Genomic DNA, 17,298 nt, shown 5'->3' with positions numbered 1-17,298 from the left:
AAGGCCCTGGGCGCTGGCAGCCCACACTAGGCCACTGGTGGGGTCAGAGGCAAAAGAGGGCAGAGAATTACATGTGAATTTTATCTTTTTACAGTAGGCTACTATCTACCCAGAATTCACACACCTCTCTCCATCCTCCAGGCAACCAAAAAGTTTTATCAGAGCTGGAGGACACATTCCAACCAGACAAAAACACTGGGCAGGGGCGATGTTGGGCTGGTGAGAGGTGTGATCTGGTGAAAGAGGGTTTGTGACCTGAGGAAAGTCCAAAGGGCCAAACAGAGAGAGCCACATTCAGCCCCTGTCCTTTTATACAGAGCAAGTCAAGTGTAAACTGGGCAGCCTCTGTTTATTACATCATGAGCTCTTAAGAGGAAGGATGACATGCAGCGGTTTGTGGATTTTATTTGATAAGTGATATCTTACATACAAAAGGTGGCATTTTGACATGCAAACGGTTCGTTAATTGCATTTGATAAGCAATATCCAACACGGCAGCTATTTCAAGCCCTGGGTCACCAACCACTTGCTCTATCAGAGCTGGTTTTCAGATCAGTTAAGGAAGGTGTACAGTGTCCAATAAGATGGCTTGGTTGAGGATTTATTTCACTTACATAAACTGTGATGTGCAGAATTAATTAGTAATGCTAACCTATGTGCCCCCGCGTACAGTAGCCCAAGGAACTCATTGAACTCCGTAAACATGTAGGACTGGGAGCTGCAAGCCTTCCAAGTCACTTTATCTCTAATCAACCTGAAATAATGCCAAACCAAACTGAGATATTAGAACATGCAGTGAATTTATTATTATTATTATTATATATAAATGTATATAACCTGCCTTATTTTTAAAGGATAATCAAGGTGGCTAACAAACCCATGTATCCTAACAGTCCTGAAATACGGAGCGATCACTGTTCAAACCGCAAAATATTCATGCCAGAACTGCAACAACAAATTCCAAAACAGCCATCAGATCTAAAGCATTGGAATAAACCATCGTTCTTTCAGGGAAGCCTTGGCAATTAAACCTGGTGTAAAAACACTGCAGATCTATTCACGGTGGTGCTGCTGTAAAGGATCAGTTAAACATTGTGTGTTCCCAGCCCAGTTAACTGCTGTTCTTCTCTTCTGCAGGCCTTGAAACCCTCCAACCATGCAACTATCCAAAGCATTGTGAGAGCTGTGGGTGTGGTCTCTGGGATTCCAGAGCCTTGCTGCGTCCCAGACAAGATGTCGTCTCTCAGCATCTTATTCTTCGATGAAAACAAGAACGTGGTACTCAAAGTCTACCCAAACATGACAGTGGAATCCTGCGCCTGCAGATAACACCCTCCCCTGCAACCCAAGAAGCCTTATCTTAAAAAACAACACCTCCTGCGTTGACTTTGTTGCTTAACAGTTCTCCCCACCTGACCCCATTTTGCACTGCCAATGCATTTCATTCTCCAAAGATTTTTAAACAAGTATGAATGAAAAGATGTGCAGGAGCCAAGAAGGAACACACCATAGGTTGCCACAATGTGGAAGGACTAGACTGTAACTTTCTTACTGTGAGAATATGGTGGTGGGGGAATGGAAAGCTCAGCACCAGTAAAGCAAGCAACAAACCTTGTTGTTGCAAGCTATGCATGGGGGGGAATGAAATCTGCAAAGAACTTGTCAAGATGATATGAAGATTGGCAGGAAGACCATTTCGTATATTTCTGTACAAAGCTTTGTAAATGGTTCATCAAAACTGCTGGTTTTTTCAATCCACTCTTTTAGAATCTAGTGGTGAAGGAGATTTAAGATATATGTTATGCGTCTGAAGCAAAGCTTTCTGCCTTAGGTTACAGGAGAACTTCCCAAAGTGCTGAACAACACAATCGGTTCTGACATACGCAAAGAACCTAAGAAAATCCAGTGTAAGGTGTTTATTTCCCTGTTGTGGCATGTCAGAAGGGCTCTGTGTTTGTGCGTGCCTCTACACAGACAAGGGCTTCCTTTCGCAGAGTAATGGAAACCTTTATGTTGCAATCAAAAATATTCTTCTCTTTGCATATCTACTAAAGATCAATATGCACGGGCAGTCAATCCAACAAAATCCTACTCGTTGACCTAGTGCTGGTCTTTGCAGGAATGTGGAAGAGAAAAGTAGGGGACTCCCAGGAGGTTGCTATGGCCCTCCAGATGTTGCTGTACAACCCCCACCACCCCTGGCCATTGGCCATGCTTGCTGGCGCTGATGGGAGTTGGAGGTCAGCAACGTTTGGAGGGCCAAAGGTTTCCTACAACTTCTTTGTGCAATGGACAGCTCCTAGCGCTGGTAGTTAAGCCCTGTCAGGTGTGATTTAAACATGATCGTGTGTGTATGCATTTTTCAGCTTCCTGGTGCGAGGTTCCACGTGCTCAGTGACATGTATGAACCTGATCACTAGCACTCATGTATGCAGTTTCAGCCTGCTAGAATCGTGTGTTTGTAAGGAATGGCTACTTGGCATGCTAATGTCATGTGCACAGGTGCCTGCAAGCAGGTTGAAATAAGAATGGAAGGAGAACCGTGCTGGATCAGGCCAAGGGGTCAGGGAGAGGCTGATGGGAAAATCTCAAGCAGGATCTGTTCTGCCCACCTGTAATTCCCAAGCAGGCAGCATACAAAATCCCTAATGCCCAGAGCCCTGCCTGGGTCATCCTCCCCACCCCCCAAAATGTGTTGCATCACATTTAGAGCATCCCTCACTGTTGAGGAACGGAGTACAGTTCCTCCCCAAAACAGCACTGGCGCAAGGAGAGCTTGAGTTCACCAAAGCCAGTGAGCAAGCTGATACAAAATCATATGGCAGGTTCCAATTACAGCAAAACCACATTTCCTGATGTGGACCATGAGAAGCTGCAAACATTTGGAGGAAAAAAGGTTGCATCCCATAACAGAAGATTTACTCACGGCTGCAACGAATTCCTGGATCTTGCACTTTTGAATTTTCTGCCCCGTCTACTCCCTCCCTGCTAGCAATGGCTTTCTCACTTAATTCTTGATCAAGCTGTCCCTGCGCTGGTGCTACGTATGAAATCATGAAAGCTCAGCGACGTCCACTTTCATAGCCTTAGAGCAATACTGCGCAGACGTATCGAGTGTAGCACAAGGCCACTAAACTGCATATCCATGAGCTCAGCTTTATTCAGTGGAACCAAAGACTAAGCAGAGGCTGAGTCATTAGCCCATGACCTTCTGGAATTATAAACTATCCAGCCTGCAATTATGTATCATGGCTAGGCAATCGGATTAGCAGGCAAACAATGCATAGAGTTATTTGGTCTCATGCTTGCAGATGAAAATTGGGGAGTAGCATCTGCTTTTGTCAGAGGAAGCTGGTGCTGAATGCAGTGCGTGCAGATGTGTGCGCTTTGACCACACTACCTGGAAAGGCCAGCACTTGGGATGGACTTTGCATATGATTGCTATGCATCTCACAGAAGATACGAAGTGCCTTCCAGTCTCTGCCAATAAAACACTGTGCATCTTTCTTGTATTCAAGCAAAGCTCTAGAGCTCGGAATGGAGCTGAAAGCTTTCATTTCCAGCTCACTAGAGTTATATTGCAGCTTCAAAGGGTTGGTTCCTCTTGCTGGGGAGCTGACAATATTAAGCTATCTCCTTTCCCTTTTTTTTTTAAATTAAAAATAAGACTTTGTACATTTTTATTTTTATTTTGCTTAGGAATTGTAATGCTTGTACAGTTGGCGTCAGTAAAGTTAAAAGGAAAAAAAACAACCCCAGAGGATATTTGTATATAGAAAGAAGCTTCTATTCATGCCTTTAATTTATTTTATGTTTGTTGCCTTCCTGTGTGTTAATTAATTTCCACTTTTTAGTACTCTCAAAAACATTGGTTTTTGTATTAATTTTACAAAATTATGTATCTATGATTAGAGGAGCTGCATGCCATCGAAACCAAATTTATGGGATGGAGGCACACTGAGAAGGGACACTTTTCACTACTGATGTATAAGCTTGCCTGACTTGTATTTGTTTCTCTCCTTCAGTAATAGGAATTTTTCACTGCAAACTACTATGTACAAGTAAAAAAAAATTTTTTTTTAATGTGAATCTTCATTCTCTCTCGATTTTTAATATCACTTTGCACAGAATATTTTAAAACAGGATACACGCTCCCTCCTTGTTTTGTAAAGGATGACAAACAGGTTTTAAATAAATGAATGGGCTTTCAGTTTGGAAGAAGTTCCTTTAAAAAAACTACAAAAAACCCAAATTGTCACTCGCTGTAGTTAAGGTAATGTAAAGGTAAAGGGACCCCTGACCATTAGGTCCAGTCGTGGCCGACTCTGGGGTTGCGGCGCTCATCTCACTTTACTGGCCAAGGGAGCCAGAGTACAGCTTCCAGGTCATGTGGCCAGCATGACTAAGCCACTTCTGGCGAACCAGAGCAGCACACGGAAACGCCGTTTACCTTCCCGCTGGAGCGGTACCTATTTATCTACTCGCACTTTGACGTGCTTTCGAACTGCTAGGTTGGCAGGAGCTGGGACCAAGCAAAGGGAGCTCACCCCGTCGCGCTGACCTTCTGATCGGCAAGTCCTAGGCTCTGTGGTTTAACCCACAGCGCAGGAAATAGAGTTGATGTCAGTTGAACGACCTACCAATCCAAACACCCCACTGCTGTAACCCAACAAGCACTTGATGCTCTTAGTAAGGGCCCCAGCTCAGGGTTAAGACACCTGTTTTGCATGCAGAAGGTCGCAAGATCGATCCCTGGTATCTTCAGATAGCACTGGGAGTGTCCCATATCCGAAACCCTGTATAATTGCTGGCGGGTGCCATAGACAATACTGATCTAGATGGACTCGGGTAGTTTTGTATGTTCCTACCACTCTCCACACAGACTTCCTGCAGTTCCAGGCAACAAAAGTCCCCATAAGATTGGGCATGTATCATAGTAAGTCAAAGGCTAGCCAGGACTGCAATAGGCAGACACTTGGGTTGACGGTAGTGAATTGCAGAAATGTAGCAAGAACCTATACTTAGGAGAAGTTTTCCCCAATGTGGCCAGTGCTAGCGACTCATTGTTGACAGCCAGAAGCTGCTAAATTGCCCGTGCGTTGAATGCAATGGGTGTTGCTCTGTTGATGGAAGGCATCTGTTAACAGAATGCAGTGGGAGGGAATTATAAGTAAATTTCCCACCCCCTATTGCCTGCAAATCCAAAATCTGAAGTGAATAAAAATGAGAAAGAAAGAATATCCAATCGCGATAAATTCGCCCACCCCCATTTTAGCTGAAGTTAAGAAATACCGTATTTCATTTTGGTGTTTTAGGAATGTAGGGGGCCTGTAATAGTGAAGTTTCTCTGTGTTGATGGGATGCTACTCTGGAGAACAAAAGGACTGAGACTGGTTTTGATGAGCTAAAAATTTTTAGGGTTTTAAACCAGATACACCCTTTTCTGGGTTGGTTGAGCAACTAACCAAATTTTAATGGGAATTAGTTTGTGGCCCACCAGAAAGGATTGGTTTATGAGAAGCGGATTCTTTGCACGCCGTATCACCATAAAAGAGAATGATAAGATGGCAAAGAAAAGCGCAACTTTTTCATAAAACAGCCTTTGAAAAATCCCCATGTGGTGAAGGAAGGGGCAAGAGAAGTCTTTTATCTAAACTTTCCAGAGATCAAAGTTCTCTTTTCTTTTCCATTCTTCAATGCACATTGCAGGTTTCCGCCACCGAAAAAGATGTTAGGTAAGACCTGGGTAAAACTTCAAAGCCAAAAAAAAAAAGGTGGCATGTTGAAAAGAGGCAATTCAGGTGGAAAAGGGTTGGTGATATTTATGTGCATGTATTCATTTATACAGAAGTAAAATACATGTTGTTTGTTCTCTGAGCTGTTCCAAGGAGGGCATTAAAGCACTTGGAAGATTAGCTTTTAATGCAAAGTTCTATAGGAATACTACACCTGGATCAGACTGAAAGCCCATCAAGTCAATTGTTCTGTGGCCAGCCAGATGTTCAGATGTTCAGTGCCAGATTACCAAATAGGAAGAGCAGGTCTATGGGCCCCATGCCTTCTGGGGCCCCCGCGACAGTGGATCAAAAGACTTGATTTTGAAAGACAATTACAAAAGCGTATTAGGACATAATTTGCAAGCCTCCCCGCGGGTTTAATCTGACACTACAAACCTGGCCAGATCCAGGTGGGAGGCAGATGACTGCAAAGACCAGCCTGGCAACACAGTGGCAGGCAGTGATAGCCACAATCAAATCCAAGTTAGGAGCATAGGAGCCAACTCCTAGGGGCCAAGGTCCCTTCGGCACCCCCCAAAAAAATATTTGAGGGGGGCCACCAAAGTAAATGAGGGACGCAGGTGGTGCTGTGGGTTAAACCACAGAGCCTAGGACTTGCTGATCAGAAGGTCGGCGGTTTGAATCCCCACCACGGGGTGAGATCCCATTGCTTGGTCCCTGCTCCTGCCAACCTAGCAGTTCGAAAGCACGTCAAAGTGCAAGTAGATAAATAGGTACCACTCCGGCGGGAAGGTAAACGGCGTTTCCGTACGCTGCTCTGGTTCACCAGAAGTGGCTTAGTCATGCTGGCCACATGACCCGGAAGCTGTACGCCAATGACCCGGAAGCTCAGTCAATAAAGCGAGATGAGCGCCGCAACCCCAGAGTCGGCCGCGACTAGACCTAATGGTCAGGGGTCCCTTTACTTTTACCTTTTTACCAAAGTAAATGAGCAATGCCCAAATATTTTATTCAAGTTGGCACCCCTTGGTTAGAAGCAAGTTCCATAGTTTAATTGTGCCCTATGTGGAAAAGTACTGCTTTATATCTGTCCTGTATTTTCCAACACTCAGTTGTCCATGAGTTCAGGCATTGGGAGGGAGGGAGGAAAACTTTATCCACTTTGTGTATGAATAATTCTATGCCCTTCTATCACCTCGCCTCTTCCTCGCCTTTTCTCTGAACTAAGATGTCCCAAATGCTGCAACGTTTCTTCATAGTTGTTCCACCCCCGTGATGAATTTGGTTGTCCTTTCCTTAACCTCTCCCAATATCCTTTTTGAGGTGGCGTGCTGGGGAAAAAATTGCTTAAAACTAGTGGGCACGGCAAACCTTGCCAGGTTGCCTGGGTCCTGGCAGCTGCCCAAGGGTGCCATGGGCCTTGGGGATATAATTAGTGAAGTGATGAGTGATTAAGTGGCACAGCTTCCCACACCCACATTTTCAACCCATGCTGGCACCTTCTTTGTAACAGCAACAGCAAAAAGGCCCTAACTCTGGAAGCTGTGTGCTCCCCGCCGCGGCTTTTGCCTGGAGTTGCAGGCAATAACACGACCAAGAAAATGTCACTTGACTTTAGAGAAACACGGAGCAGATGTCTGGCCTTTAAAGAGCAGGATTGCATTTTGTCACCTTATAAAAGAATATAGGCTAGTAAATGGGCTTTGGGACTTCTCCATGGGTTTTCTAGATGCTTTGGTCTCTGCATCTGGCAATTGAAGATGGGACCACGGCTACACCAGTGGGTTTTGCATTTACTGCCTGCATTCAGTTGGCAAAGCAATTAGCCCTTTTGCGGCAAAGCCAGCATCTGAATTACCCTCAAAATTTCCTGCGCAAAACTACTTTCCATCTGCCTGGTGTTTTCACCACCGGGAACAAGTTACACCTGCGCTCCATACAGAGTTCGTATTGGCTTTCAACCCACTTCCAAATGCAATACTAGGTGTTACTTTTGGACCGTAAAGAGCACTGTTATAGAACCCAACCGATCATCTCCTTTGTTCTCCTTAACCAAGAGGAAAACCCTTGTGGATAAGCTATTTCCAGTTAGGAATCTGGCTTGAAGAAGAAGAAGAAGAAGAAGAAGAAGAAGAAGAAGAAGAAATCCCCAAATAATTGTTTCTCGAAATAAATGTCTTCCATCCACAGTCCTAAACAGATTGCATTTACTCCCAAGTAAAGACTCCACTGATGTCAATACATTGCAATACATTGCAATACCAATGCAATGAAGACCTCATTCTGGCCAGCCATGAAGGAGGGTGTTGGAAAACACAAACAGAGCATGTTGAAGGTGCCGTGTAATAGATTTATTTGTGCACACAATGCATTTTACAGCCGGTTTAAAAAGGACAAAGGCATTTCTCTCCCTGTGTGTACATACCAGCAGCACTCTTGTGTAATAAAACCAACATATACTTTCTCATTTAAAAAATAGGCATATATGAAAACTGGGCATATATACAAATAAACTGGAAAAAAACAACCCATCTATTTTCTCTTTTTAAAAAAAGTTTTACAGCCTTTACATTTTTGATACCTTCTAGAAACGGGGCACAAAAATATAGATGATGTGCACTAAAGAAGACACAGATCTTGGAGACACCGCACAGTCTTTGGTATTACTAACTGGTACCAGCAAGCACTTGAGTGTTTTCTATAGGATCAGGGATGAGTCACCAGGTGCCCCCCCGACACTACAAGGACTACAACTCCCATTACCCTTGAGCATTGGGTGTGCTAACTAGGGCTGATGGGAGTTGTGGTTCAATAACAGCCAAAGGCCCAATACATTTTCCATCTCTGCCTTGAATCCTGACAAGACAGAGTACTGTTTCTGGGGGACAGGAGGCGGGCGGGTGTGGAGGACTCCCTGGTCCTGAATGGGGTAACTGTGCCACTGCAGGACCAGGTGCACAGCCTGGGAGTCATTTTGGACTCGCAGCTGTCCATGGAGGCACAGGTCAAATCTGTGTCCAGGGCAGCTGTCTACCAGCTCCATCTGGTACGCAGGCTGAGGCCCTACCTGCCCGCAGACTGTCTCACCAGAGTGGTGCATGCTCTAGCTATCTCTCACTTGTACTACTGCAATGCGCTCTACGTGGGGCTACCTTTGAAGCTGACCCGGAAACTACAACTAATCCAGAATGTGGCAGCCAGACTGGTGACTGGGAACGGCTGCCAAGACCACATAACACCAGTCTTGAAAGATCTACATTGGCTCCCAGGATGTTTCCAAGCACAATTCAAAGTGTTGCTGCTGACCTTTAAAGCCTTAAACGGCCTCAGTCCAGTACACCTGAAGGAGCGTATCCACCCCCATTGTTCTGCCCGGACATTGAGGTCCGGTGCCGAGGGCCTTCTGACGGTTCCCTCACTGTGAGAAGTCAAGTTACAGGGAACCAGGCAGAGGGCCTTCTCAGTAGTGGCACCCGCCCTGTGGAACACCCTCCCACCAGATGTCAAAGGGGAAAAAACTACCAGACGTTTAAGAGACATCTGAAGGCAGCCCTGTTTAGGGAAGCTTTTAATATCTGAAGGACTATTATATTTTAATATTTTGTTGGAAGCCGCCCAGAGTGGCTGGGGGGACCCAGCCAGATGGGCAGGGTATAAATAAATAAATTATTATTATTATTATTATTATTATTATTATTATTTCTGCAGCTGCCTTATGCGGAGATGGACCACCTCGCCCAGGAAAGTCTCCTTTGCCTGGCAACAGCTCCCCCAAATCCCAGGCACAAATCTTCCCCAGCCTTGCCAGGAGCCCTCTTTTAACTGGTGGTACTGGGCCTTGAATGTGTGAATTATATGATCTGACAACGATCCCAGCGGCACCTTTTCCGCTGCTCACGGTCCTGCTGTGTTGCACCAATTTTTTTCAACAAATAATGTTATTGACAGCCGCTGCTCCTAAGATTCAAAAGCAAGTGGGAACTTTGATTTGTGCCGACTTCCCCCAAGTTCATTATCACACCAGGTGGTCAAATGCTATGGCACCATCTCCCTGAGGTGGGTTTAGAAAGCAGGCCACTGCCTTCCTATGCAGCCATTGTCACAAGGTGGCAGTAGCGAATCCTCAAGCTGGCTGTGTCCTCCAACAAGACTTCATCATGCCACCCTTGTAGGATCCCTGGTTATCACCCCTTCCAGAGATACAGGGTCACAGGAAAAAAACACACAACCCCTTTGCTGTTCTGCTGTCAGTCTGTGGGGTTGAACTTCAGAAGTCCCTGTGAAGGAATGGGTTTCCCAAACCCAAAACTGACTGTGCAGGCAGTTTGAAACTGCACCAAAATCCCTATTTTTCCTTAGCTAAAATGCTTTAACTTGAGCTCTTGAGCTGAAACCCAGCTGTATAAACAAGTGCTCAGAGCCCTCTCCTTTATCAGTTTGTGATGGCAAGGATGGCCTTGACTGTACCAGTAGAACAGGGAAGACACGTCTGTGTCTTATCTTATATCCTGACCAGAAAAGACGCACAGACCTAGTCTGGGAACAGCGCCAGAGGGTGTTCTTGGAGATGGTGACCTCTTGCTCCAAGATAAGAGTAGGAACAGGAAGATCCTTTTATGGTCAGAAGTACAGGAGGGATATCCTTTTATGGTCAGAAGTATAGGAAGGAATGCCCTTTTATGGTTAAGAGTGCCGGAGCAGGAACATCTGTGATGTCAACCTGCGTGTACAAGCTGACGTGGCTCGATTCCTGGGGAAGGGGGGAGAGGGTGCCTGGAGGATATATATACTGCATGTAATCTCTCATTTCTTTGGACTTGCTGTGGACTGACCACGCAAATGCCTTCTGCTATCCGGAGAGCAGAATAAAAGAACTCTTTCTCTGAACCAACCCTCGGTGTCATTTGACTTCCTTCCTCCCGTCCGGGAGCAACGCAGAGCCCACCAATCGGTAAAGTCTAATAAGGCTACACCTGCAGTCCCTAAACTGGGTCATGTAAGTATCTCCTTCATGAACCTCGGGCTTTAGATCTTGGAAAGGCCAGAGCACATGCTTTATCTGCCCAAGTTCATTTTCTGGCATCTGCTGATAGCACTGGGAAAGACCACACTGGAGAGCTGTTGCCAGCCAGTGTTGACAACACTGAACTAGATGGCCTGATGTGAAATATGACAGCTTCCTTTGTCGCTCTCTGCATTTTTGCCATCGAGCCACTGCTCCACAATGGAAGAAACAAAAAGGTCTTTGATTTCTATTTCTAATTCAACTTGTTTTTTCAATTAGACTGGAAGACTAAACATTTTCTACAAAATAGAAACAGGACCTATGCTTTTAAAAATCTCTCTCTGTTAAAACATGGCCAGTCAAGAAAGGAATAATGCTTTTTGTCCAAGTGGGTAAGATGTGATCCTCTAGGGGCCTGTTGGTTTCCAGTTACCAGGCAGACTGACAAAAATATTAGGAAAGATCAAAACCTAAGGGCAGTGAAAACAAGTTTCCGCACTAGGCATATACTAAGCGAGGAGCTGCAGCCAATTCCAGCTCTTTGTTTTTTCAATATGTTTTTCTTCATGGTTTTTCAATATGTTGTGAAGCACCAATAATGCACAGGAATCGACTTCAGAAATATATGCTGAAATCTCTGCTAAATCTCTCTCTCTCTCTCTCTCTCTCTCTCTCTCTCTCTATATATGTATATATATATACACCCACACACAGAGAACAGTTATTTTGGGGAAAGTCTACCATACTGAACGTAATTGTTCTGCAATAATTGCCTTTCTTGTTGAAAGTGTAAGTTGGCCATCTTGTAACAATATTGCACAATCCTTTTAGCTCCTCTCTGCACAGATATTAATAGCATTTTTCTGTAGGAATGCATATGTATGGTGCATATGCGTATGCAGTAATCCCACCTGTGTATGCCAATTCCTGGATGTTAAGAAGACTGCATTATGCTGATGCAAGACTGCAGCTGGAATAAAGCCCTACTTAAAATACAGCTTGGCTCCTGAGTGCTTCACGTGGGGCTTATGTACATCACAACATGAGCGGGATATTTAAAAAGCTACTTTTAAGTGTGGATTTTGTTTACCCTGGGAGATGACCAGAATAGGCCACCTCCACGAACCCATTCAGAATGCTGCTCTGCTCTCCTGCATCTTTCCATTCCTCATACTGAGGGCTCACGGTTGCCAATACAGTCATATCTTGGATCCCAAACACCTTGCAAGTCGAACGTTTTTGCTCCCGAACGCCACAAACCCAGAAGTGACTGTTCTGGTTTGAGAACGTTCTTTGGAACCCGAACGTCTGACGTGGCTTCTGATTGGCTGTAGGAGCTTTGGAAGTCGAACGGACTTCCGGAACGGATTGCGTTGGACTTCCGAGGTATCACTGTGTCACACATCTCTGCAAGAGATGAAGAACTACTTCTGTTTGCAATTAAACAGGGAGTGGTGCTTCTTGCCACTGCCACTGCCCCATCCTTCAAAGGACAAGGCAAAAAACCGTCATGCTGTGAAGTTGCAAAGCAAGATAAAGGGGGGGGTGTCCGCATCTGTATCCAGCTCACTCTAAATGCAGAAGTCTCCTTGATCTGAATGCAGCTGGGTTGGGCTCCTAACAATTGTGTTACATGACTACTACAAACAATCTGTGGATGCTCGAATTTGTTGATCTATAAGCCTGCTTCTTCTTTTCTCCTCTTAGAAGTCTTTATCCCAGCCTGAAAGCTCATCTGGTGGGGTTCCCTGTTCAGGAGGGTATCGGTCGAAGTAGCTGTAATCCATCGGACCAGAAAGCTGCGAAAGAAACACGTGTAAAGAAAATCTTAAGGGGGACACCAGGCAAAAAGCAGTTACAGAATCATAACTATCAGCTGAGATCCAGCTCCGAGGGCCTTCTGGCGGTTCCTCACTGCAAGAAGTGAAGTTACAGGGAACCAGGCAGAGGGCCTTCTCGGTAGTGGCACCCGCCCTGTGGAACGCCCTCCCACCAGATGTCAAGGAAATAAGGAGCTATGCAATCTTTAGAAGGCATCTGAAGGCAGCCCTGTATAGGGAAGTTTTTAATGTTTGATTATGTTTCTGTATATGCTAGGAGCTGCCCAGAGTGGCTGGGGCAACCCTGTCAGATGTGTGGGGTGCAAATAATAAAATTATTACAATTATCATCATCATCACCTAGTCCAACCCCAATGGCATTTAAGGCACATAGGCTTTGAACGACTTCCTAGCCACATTCCCAAAGCATGCTGGGATAACATCATGTCAAGCAACTCATTGCAACTATCCACTGATCCTGCCCAAATGAAATCAAGCACCGTCGACGTGGAAGAGAGGTTCTGTGAGACCAGAGTTCGAATCCCCGCTCGGCCCTTCTGACGCAAACGAGACTTCACCCTTGTGCAAATGGTCAAAAGACAAGCGTTTAATGTCACATAGTATGACGTTCTCAGTACCTCTCTTTTTAAAGGAGACGTTAACTTCCTTGCCTTGAGTCCTTCCCAGTTAAAACCGTTCAGCCACCTTAGGAAGGAAGGTTCAGAACAAGAAGATCAGTGAAGCAGGCTTCAGTGGTTATAAGACGAGAGGCGCATCTGTCTTGGAAGGAAACAACATCACACCTCCGTCCTGCCTTTCTGGCCACAAAAAGACTTCCATGTTTCTCCTCTGCTCTACAGCATCAGAGACAAAAGAAGGAGAAAAAGAAGCGACCCTGGTTTGCAAGGAACCCCGCCGTTCCTTTCCTTACCTATGCCTCTTAATATCATGGATACCATTCTTCAGATTTCCTAACCTCTCGGTAGGATTTTGCCTATAAACAAAACAAAACAAAAGCAAAGTCAATGCTCCATAATTTGAAAGCTTCGTAATTTAATAATACTATCACCTTCTGTGTTCTAATGCAATTCAACAGGTTGGATCATATATATATATATATATATATATATATATATATATATATATATATGCATGCCTAAATCAGCCTTCCTCAACCTGGTACCCTTCAGTTGCCTGTTAGCAAACAGATCTGAAACTTCAAAGGGTTTCCCCCAGAAAACCTCCATTTGCACCAGCTTTATATTTAAAATCAAGGCAGAGAAACTTTCAGCATGACCTTATAAATAACATGCTCTTGGTCCGCAGGAAGTGGGGCTGATTTCTAGTAATGTTCATTTTGTTGGGCTCCCTATGTTTGCAAGTGCATGCATGCGCTCCCTACCCATGGTTTGAAACCCTTGGCAACTTCTCTCTCAAGTGAGAGATAGAGAAGAGTTATGAAAAATCAATGACATGTCATCATAAATGTATGGGAATAAGTGCATTTACACGTACCACATGTCCACAAAATGTCAAAACCTACAGGTGGTGCAAAATGGCCTTTGCAGCATGGCTCAGTTAAATAGTGGCAAAGTTTCCAGGTGCACCTATTTGGTCCCGTTTTCTCAACGAACCTGCCAATTCCTTGATGAAAGATCACTTTTACCAGTAAAACCTGAGCTGAAAGGGTACAGAGAGCAACAAAGCGGCCATGTTGATCCCTAGCCAGCCTTGAGACTCCCCTAGTCACATAGCAGGAAATTCTTCCCGAGCCTCCCCTCTGTGAAACAGGTTTAACAAATGTTGATAATGGATTATGGAGTCATGGCATTCACAGTAGCAAAAGAATGATCCAGACTGGCCAGGAAAAGGCAACCAGCAAACATTAGCAGGGATCTTGACAGACAGAGGACAAGTCATACTCTCACAATTTCTAGTTATAGGTAGGTAGCCGTGTTGGTCCGCCGTAGTTGAAACAAAATTAAAAAATTCCTTCCAGTAGCACCTTAGAGACCAACTAAGTTTGTTATTGGTATGAGCTTTCATGTGCATCCACACGTCTTCAGTTGGTCTCTATGGTGCTACCGGAAGGAATTTTTTTATTTTGTTCTCAAATTTCTGTTGTAGACCGCCTCTTTCTGTGTTGCTTGTATGATGCTTGTGGGTGGTCTTTGGCTAAGGCAGCCTTTCTCAACCTGTGGGTCCCCAGATGTTGGGGACCCACAGGTTGAGAAGCACTGGGCTAAGGGGTTGTCACACACCTTTGTTCTGAGATCCCTCGCCTCCTTGCATGTAGAGACTCTACTTGCAAACAGATCAATAGAGATCAACAGCTTGCCTTGTTTTCTTTGTTGCCTCTGAAATATACTTGGAGTCGAGAGTGGATTTCATGCTCTTTATTCAGCTCATAGTGGTGAGGAGGAATGGAAGTTCCCCCAGGATGTCTGCTTTATATACATTATTTACACAATACCCCCACGTGATTGGCTAATTCCGGGATTCTCATGTAGGCCAATCAGGTTGCGGATTCACTTCCACCTGGAGCTGGATTGGGTGGCTCCTGTGGACCAGTCAGACTGCTGCATTCTGGATCCTATTGTTCTAGGACCAATCAGACTGCTGCATTCTGGATCCTATTGTTCTAGGACCAATCAGGCTGCTGCATTCTGAATCCTATTGTTCTAGGACCAATCAGACTTCTGTATTCTGACTCCTATTGTTCTAGGACCAATCAGACTGCTGTATTTTGGATCCTATTAAACTCAGTACATAACAGCATCACTGTTTCATCTCTGACCAAGATGAAAGGGATATCTTTTCTCTTGATAGGGGAGGGGGCCGAGGCTGTAAAAACCAAACCCCATTTCCCCCCCCCCCCACAACAGAAGAAATTATAAAAGCCAAAGGCGACGACTCATCCTTACTGCAAAGGGTGCAGCACCAATGCTCTGATCATCGCTACTTTGCTCACTCAAGGTATAGCAGAGTAGAAGCTTCCTGTACGCTGTGTGCCATATTAAAACTGCTGCAGGCTTGTAGTTAATTATAAGACAGGAGGCTAAGAGCATGAACAGATGGGGGGTTCATTCAGGACACTGAGGTGCTGAGTCAATGAATCCAGGCTGCTTGAAGTGGGGCAAACAGAAGACCAGGAAGAGAGGTCCTGGATCAGGGTCCATGTGCCCTTCTGCAGCAACCTTGATCTTCCAGTTTGCCTGGTCTTCTGTCTCTTTCTCTGGTGACAGATGTCTGTCTCCAGGTGGTCTCCCATCGAGGCACAGCCAAGAACTGGGCTGGCTCAGCTTCAGCAAGGCCGTTGAATCACCTGCCCCTTTTTTTTTTTACCTCCATGTGCAATGGACTTGCAAGAATGGGGCGTGCCCATCCCAAAGTCCCAAGAAGCAGGCCTTTGAAAACAAGGTAAAGGCCTCAGAACCTCAGCCTTCAAGGGGAGAATTGGCAGCAACTTTCAGTTCACGTCTTCGGTTTTATGTTGGTTGCCTAGCAACTTGCGAGGAAGATTTTAATGTGAACAGGGAAGCCAAAATTCAGCTGATTAACACAGAAACAAGTGCAACCCAATCTGAAGAGAAGAGTCAGGGAGACAGCAGGCCCCAGTGAGGCTTTGGGTCTGGGCAAAAGTTGCCTGAGCATAAATAGGCAGCCTGGCTATAGACTTTGATTGTGCATATCTACCTTCACTCAGAATGCCCAAAGTGGACAGAGCAATCAAGTAGCAATAGTTGAATGGAACTGCATTGTAAAATAAATAATAAAGTATCTCACACCCGGTAAACATTAAGCAAACAATGCATTTTTTTAAATAAAAAAAACCTAAACACCCTCAGTTTAATAGTTAACACCCAAACATCTAAGCAGGATCTTTTTTGCTTCAAAAGTGAGAAAAGATAGGTTTTGACTTAAGTTTAACAAGCTTTGATTTTGGGCGCCTGGCAGAATGTAACACGGCTAAAGTATTCTTTTCACACCTTCGCGACAAAATTGCCCTCCTCACCTGCAGAGCCGCCGAATCAAGTCTTCAGGCCGCTTTGTTATTATCCTGGGAAAATCCAGCCTTTCGACGCCTTTCAGAATCAAATTGTAGGTCATCATTTGATCGACCCCAGAAAATGGAGGACTAGAGTAAATGTCACGATTTTTAGAAATGGATTGGGGGTGGGATGGGGGGAGAGAGAGAGAAGGAAAAGAAAAAAAGAAAAAATGCTCGAGTAAAAAGGAGTTAGTAATGACAAAAGAGAAATTCTATTTTAGGTACAGGTAAAATTCGCAGAAAGCTGTTTTATAGGAAGTCTCACTAATTGTCCTAGCGGCCCAGTATTGTCTACTTTGACTGGTAGCAGCAATCCAGGGTCTCTTCCACCGGGTTGGACTAGATGATCTTTGTGGTCCCTTCCAACTCTCTACAATTCTATGAATCTATGACCTGCTACCTGGTGCTTTTAAATGAAGATACTGGGGATTGAACCTGGTGACTCTTGTTTGCAAAGCAGATGCTCTACCACTGAGCTGTATTATTTCCTGTTTAATGCCCATGCAAATCTGAATGAAGAAAGAAAGAAAGAAAGAAAGAAAGAAAGAAAGGAAGGAAGGAAGGAAGGAAGGAAGGAAGGAAGGAAGGAGAAGGGAGAAAGCTAGACCCCCTAACAGTTTGGCTACACTGAACCTTAAACAGAGATCATTCTGAAATATGAATGTATTGTTATGGATTTGTGGG

The 17,298-nt window shown here is 44.8% G+C and overlaps 2 protein-coding genes across 3 annotated transcripts in view; one reads left to right on the top strand and one right to left on the bottom strand.

Annotated features, from left to right (window-relative positions):
- Positions 1-4,089, top strand: part of BMP3 (bone morphogenetic protein 3) — a 37,963-nt gene extending 33,874 nt beyond the window's left edge. For both annotated transcript variants that reach the window (XM_081020950.1, XM_081020951.1), the window contains exon 3: positions 1,138-4,089. In XM_081020950.1, coding sequence (XP_080877076.1) covers positions 1,138-1,329 — 192 coding nt within the window. In that variant the 3' untranslated portion in view covers positions 1,330-4,089. The remainder of the gene's footprint in view (positions 1-1,137) is intronic.
- A 3,978-nt stretch (positions 4,090-8,067) lies between these two features.
- PRKG2 (protein kinase cGMP-dependent 2) overlaps positions 8,068-17,298 on the bottom strand; it is a 68,890-nt gene continuing 59,659 nt past the window's right edge. Inside the window, exons 16-20 of the mRNA XM_081020785.1 lie at positions 16,579-16,701; positions 13,495-13,557; positions 13,202-13,268; positions 11,446-12,542; positions 8,068-11,413 (exon numbers count right to left, since the gene is read on the bottom strand). Coding sequence (XP_080876911.1) covers positions 12,447-12,542; positions 13,202-13,268; positions 13,495-13,557; positions 16,579-16,701 — 349 coding nt within the window. The 3' untranslated portion in view covers positions 8,068-11,413; positions 11,446-12,446. The remainder of the gene's footprint in view (positions 11,414-11,445; positions 12,543-13,201; positions 13,269-13,494; positions 13,558-16,578; positions 16,702-17,298) is intronic.

The sequence above is a fragment of the Podarcis pityusensis genome (assembly GCF_964106645.2).
Source record: "Podarcis pityusensis genome assembly, chromosome: 9".
Taxonomy (NCBI): Eukaryota; Metazoa; Chordata; class Lepidosauria; order Squamata; family Lacertidae; genus Podarcis; species Podarcis pityusensis.
The sequence above is the reverse complement of the archived record's forward strand: the minus strand, read 5'-3'. Positions and strand labels throughout refer to the sequence as shown.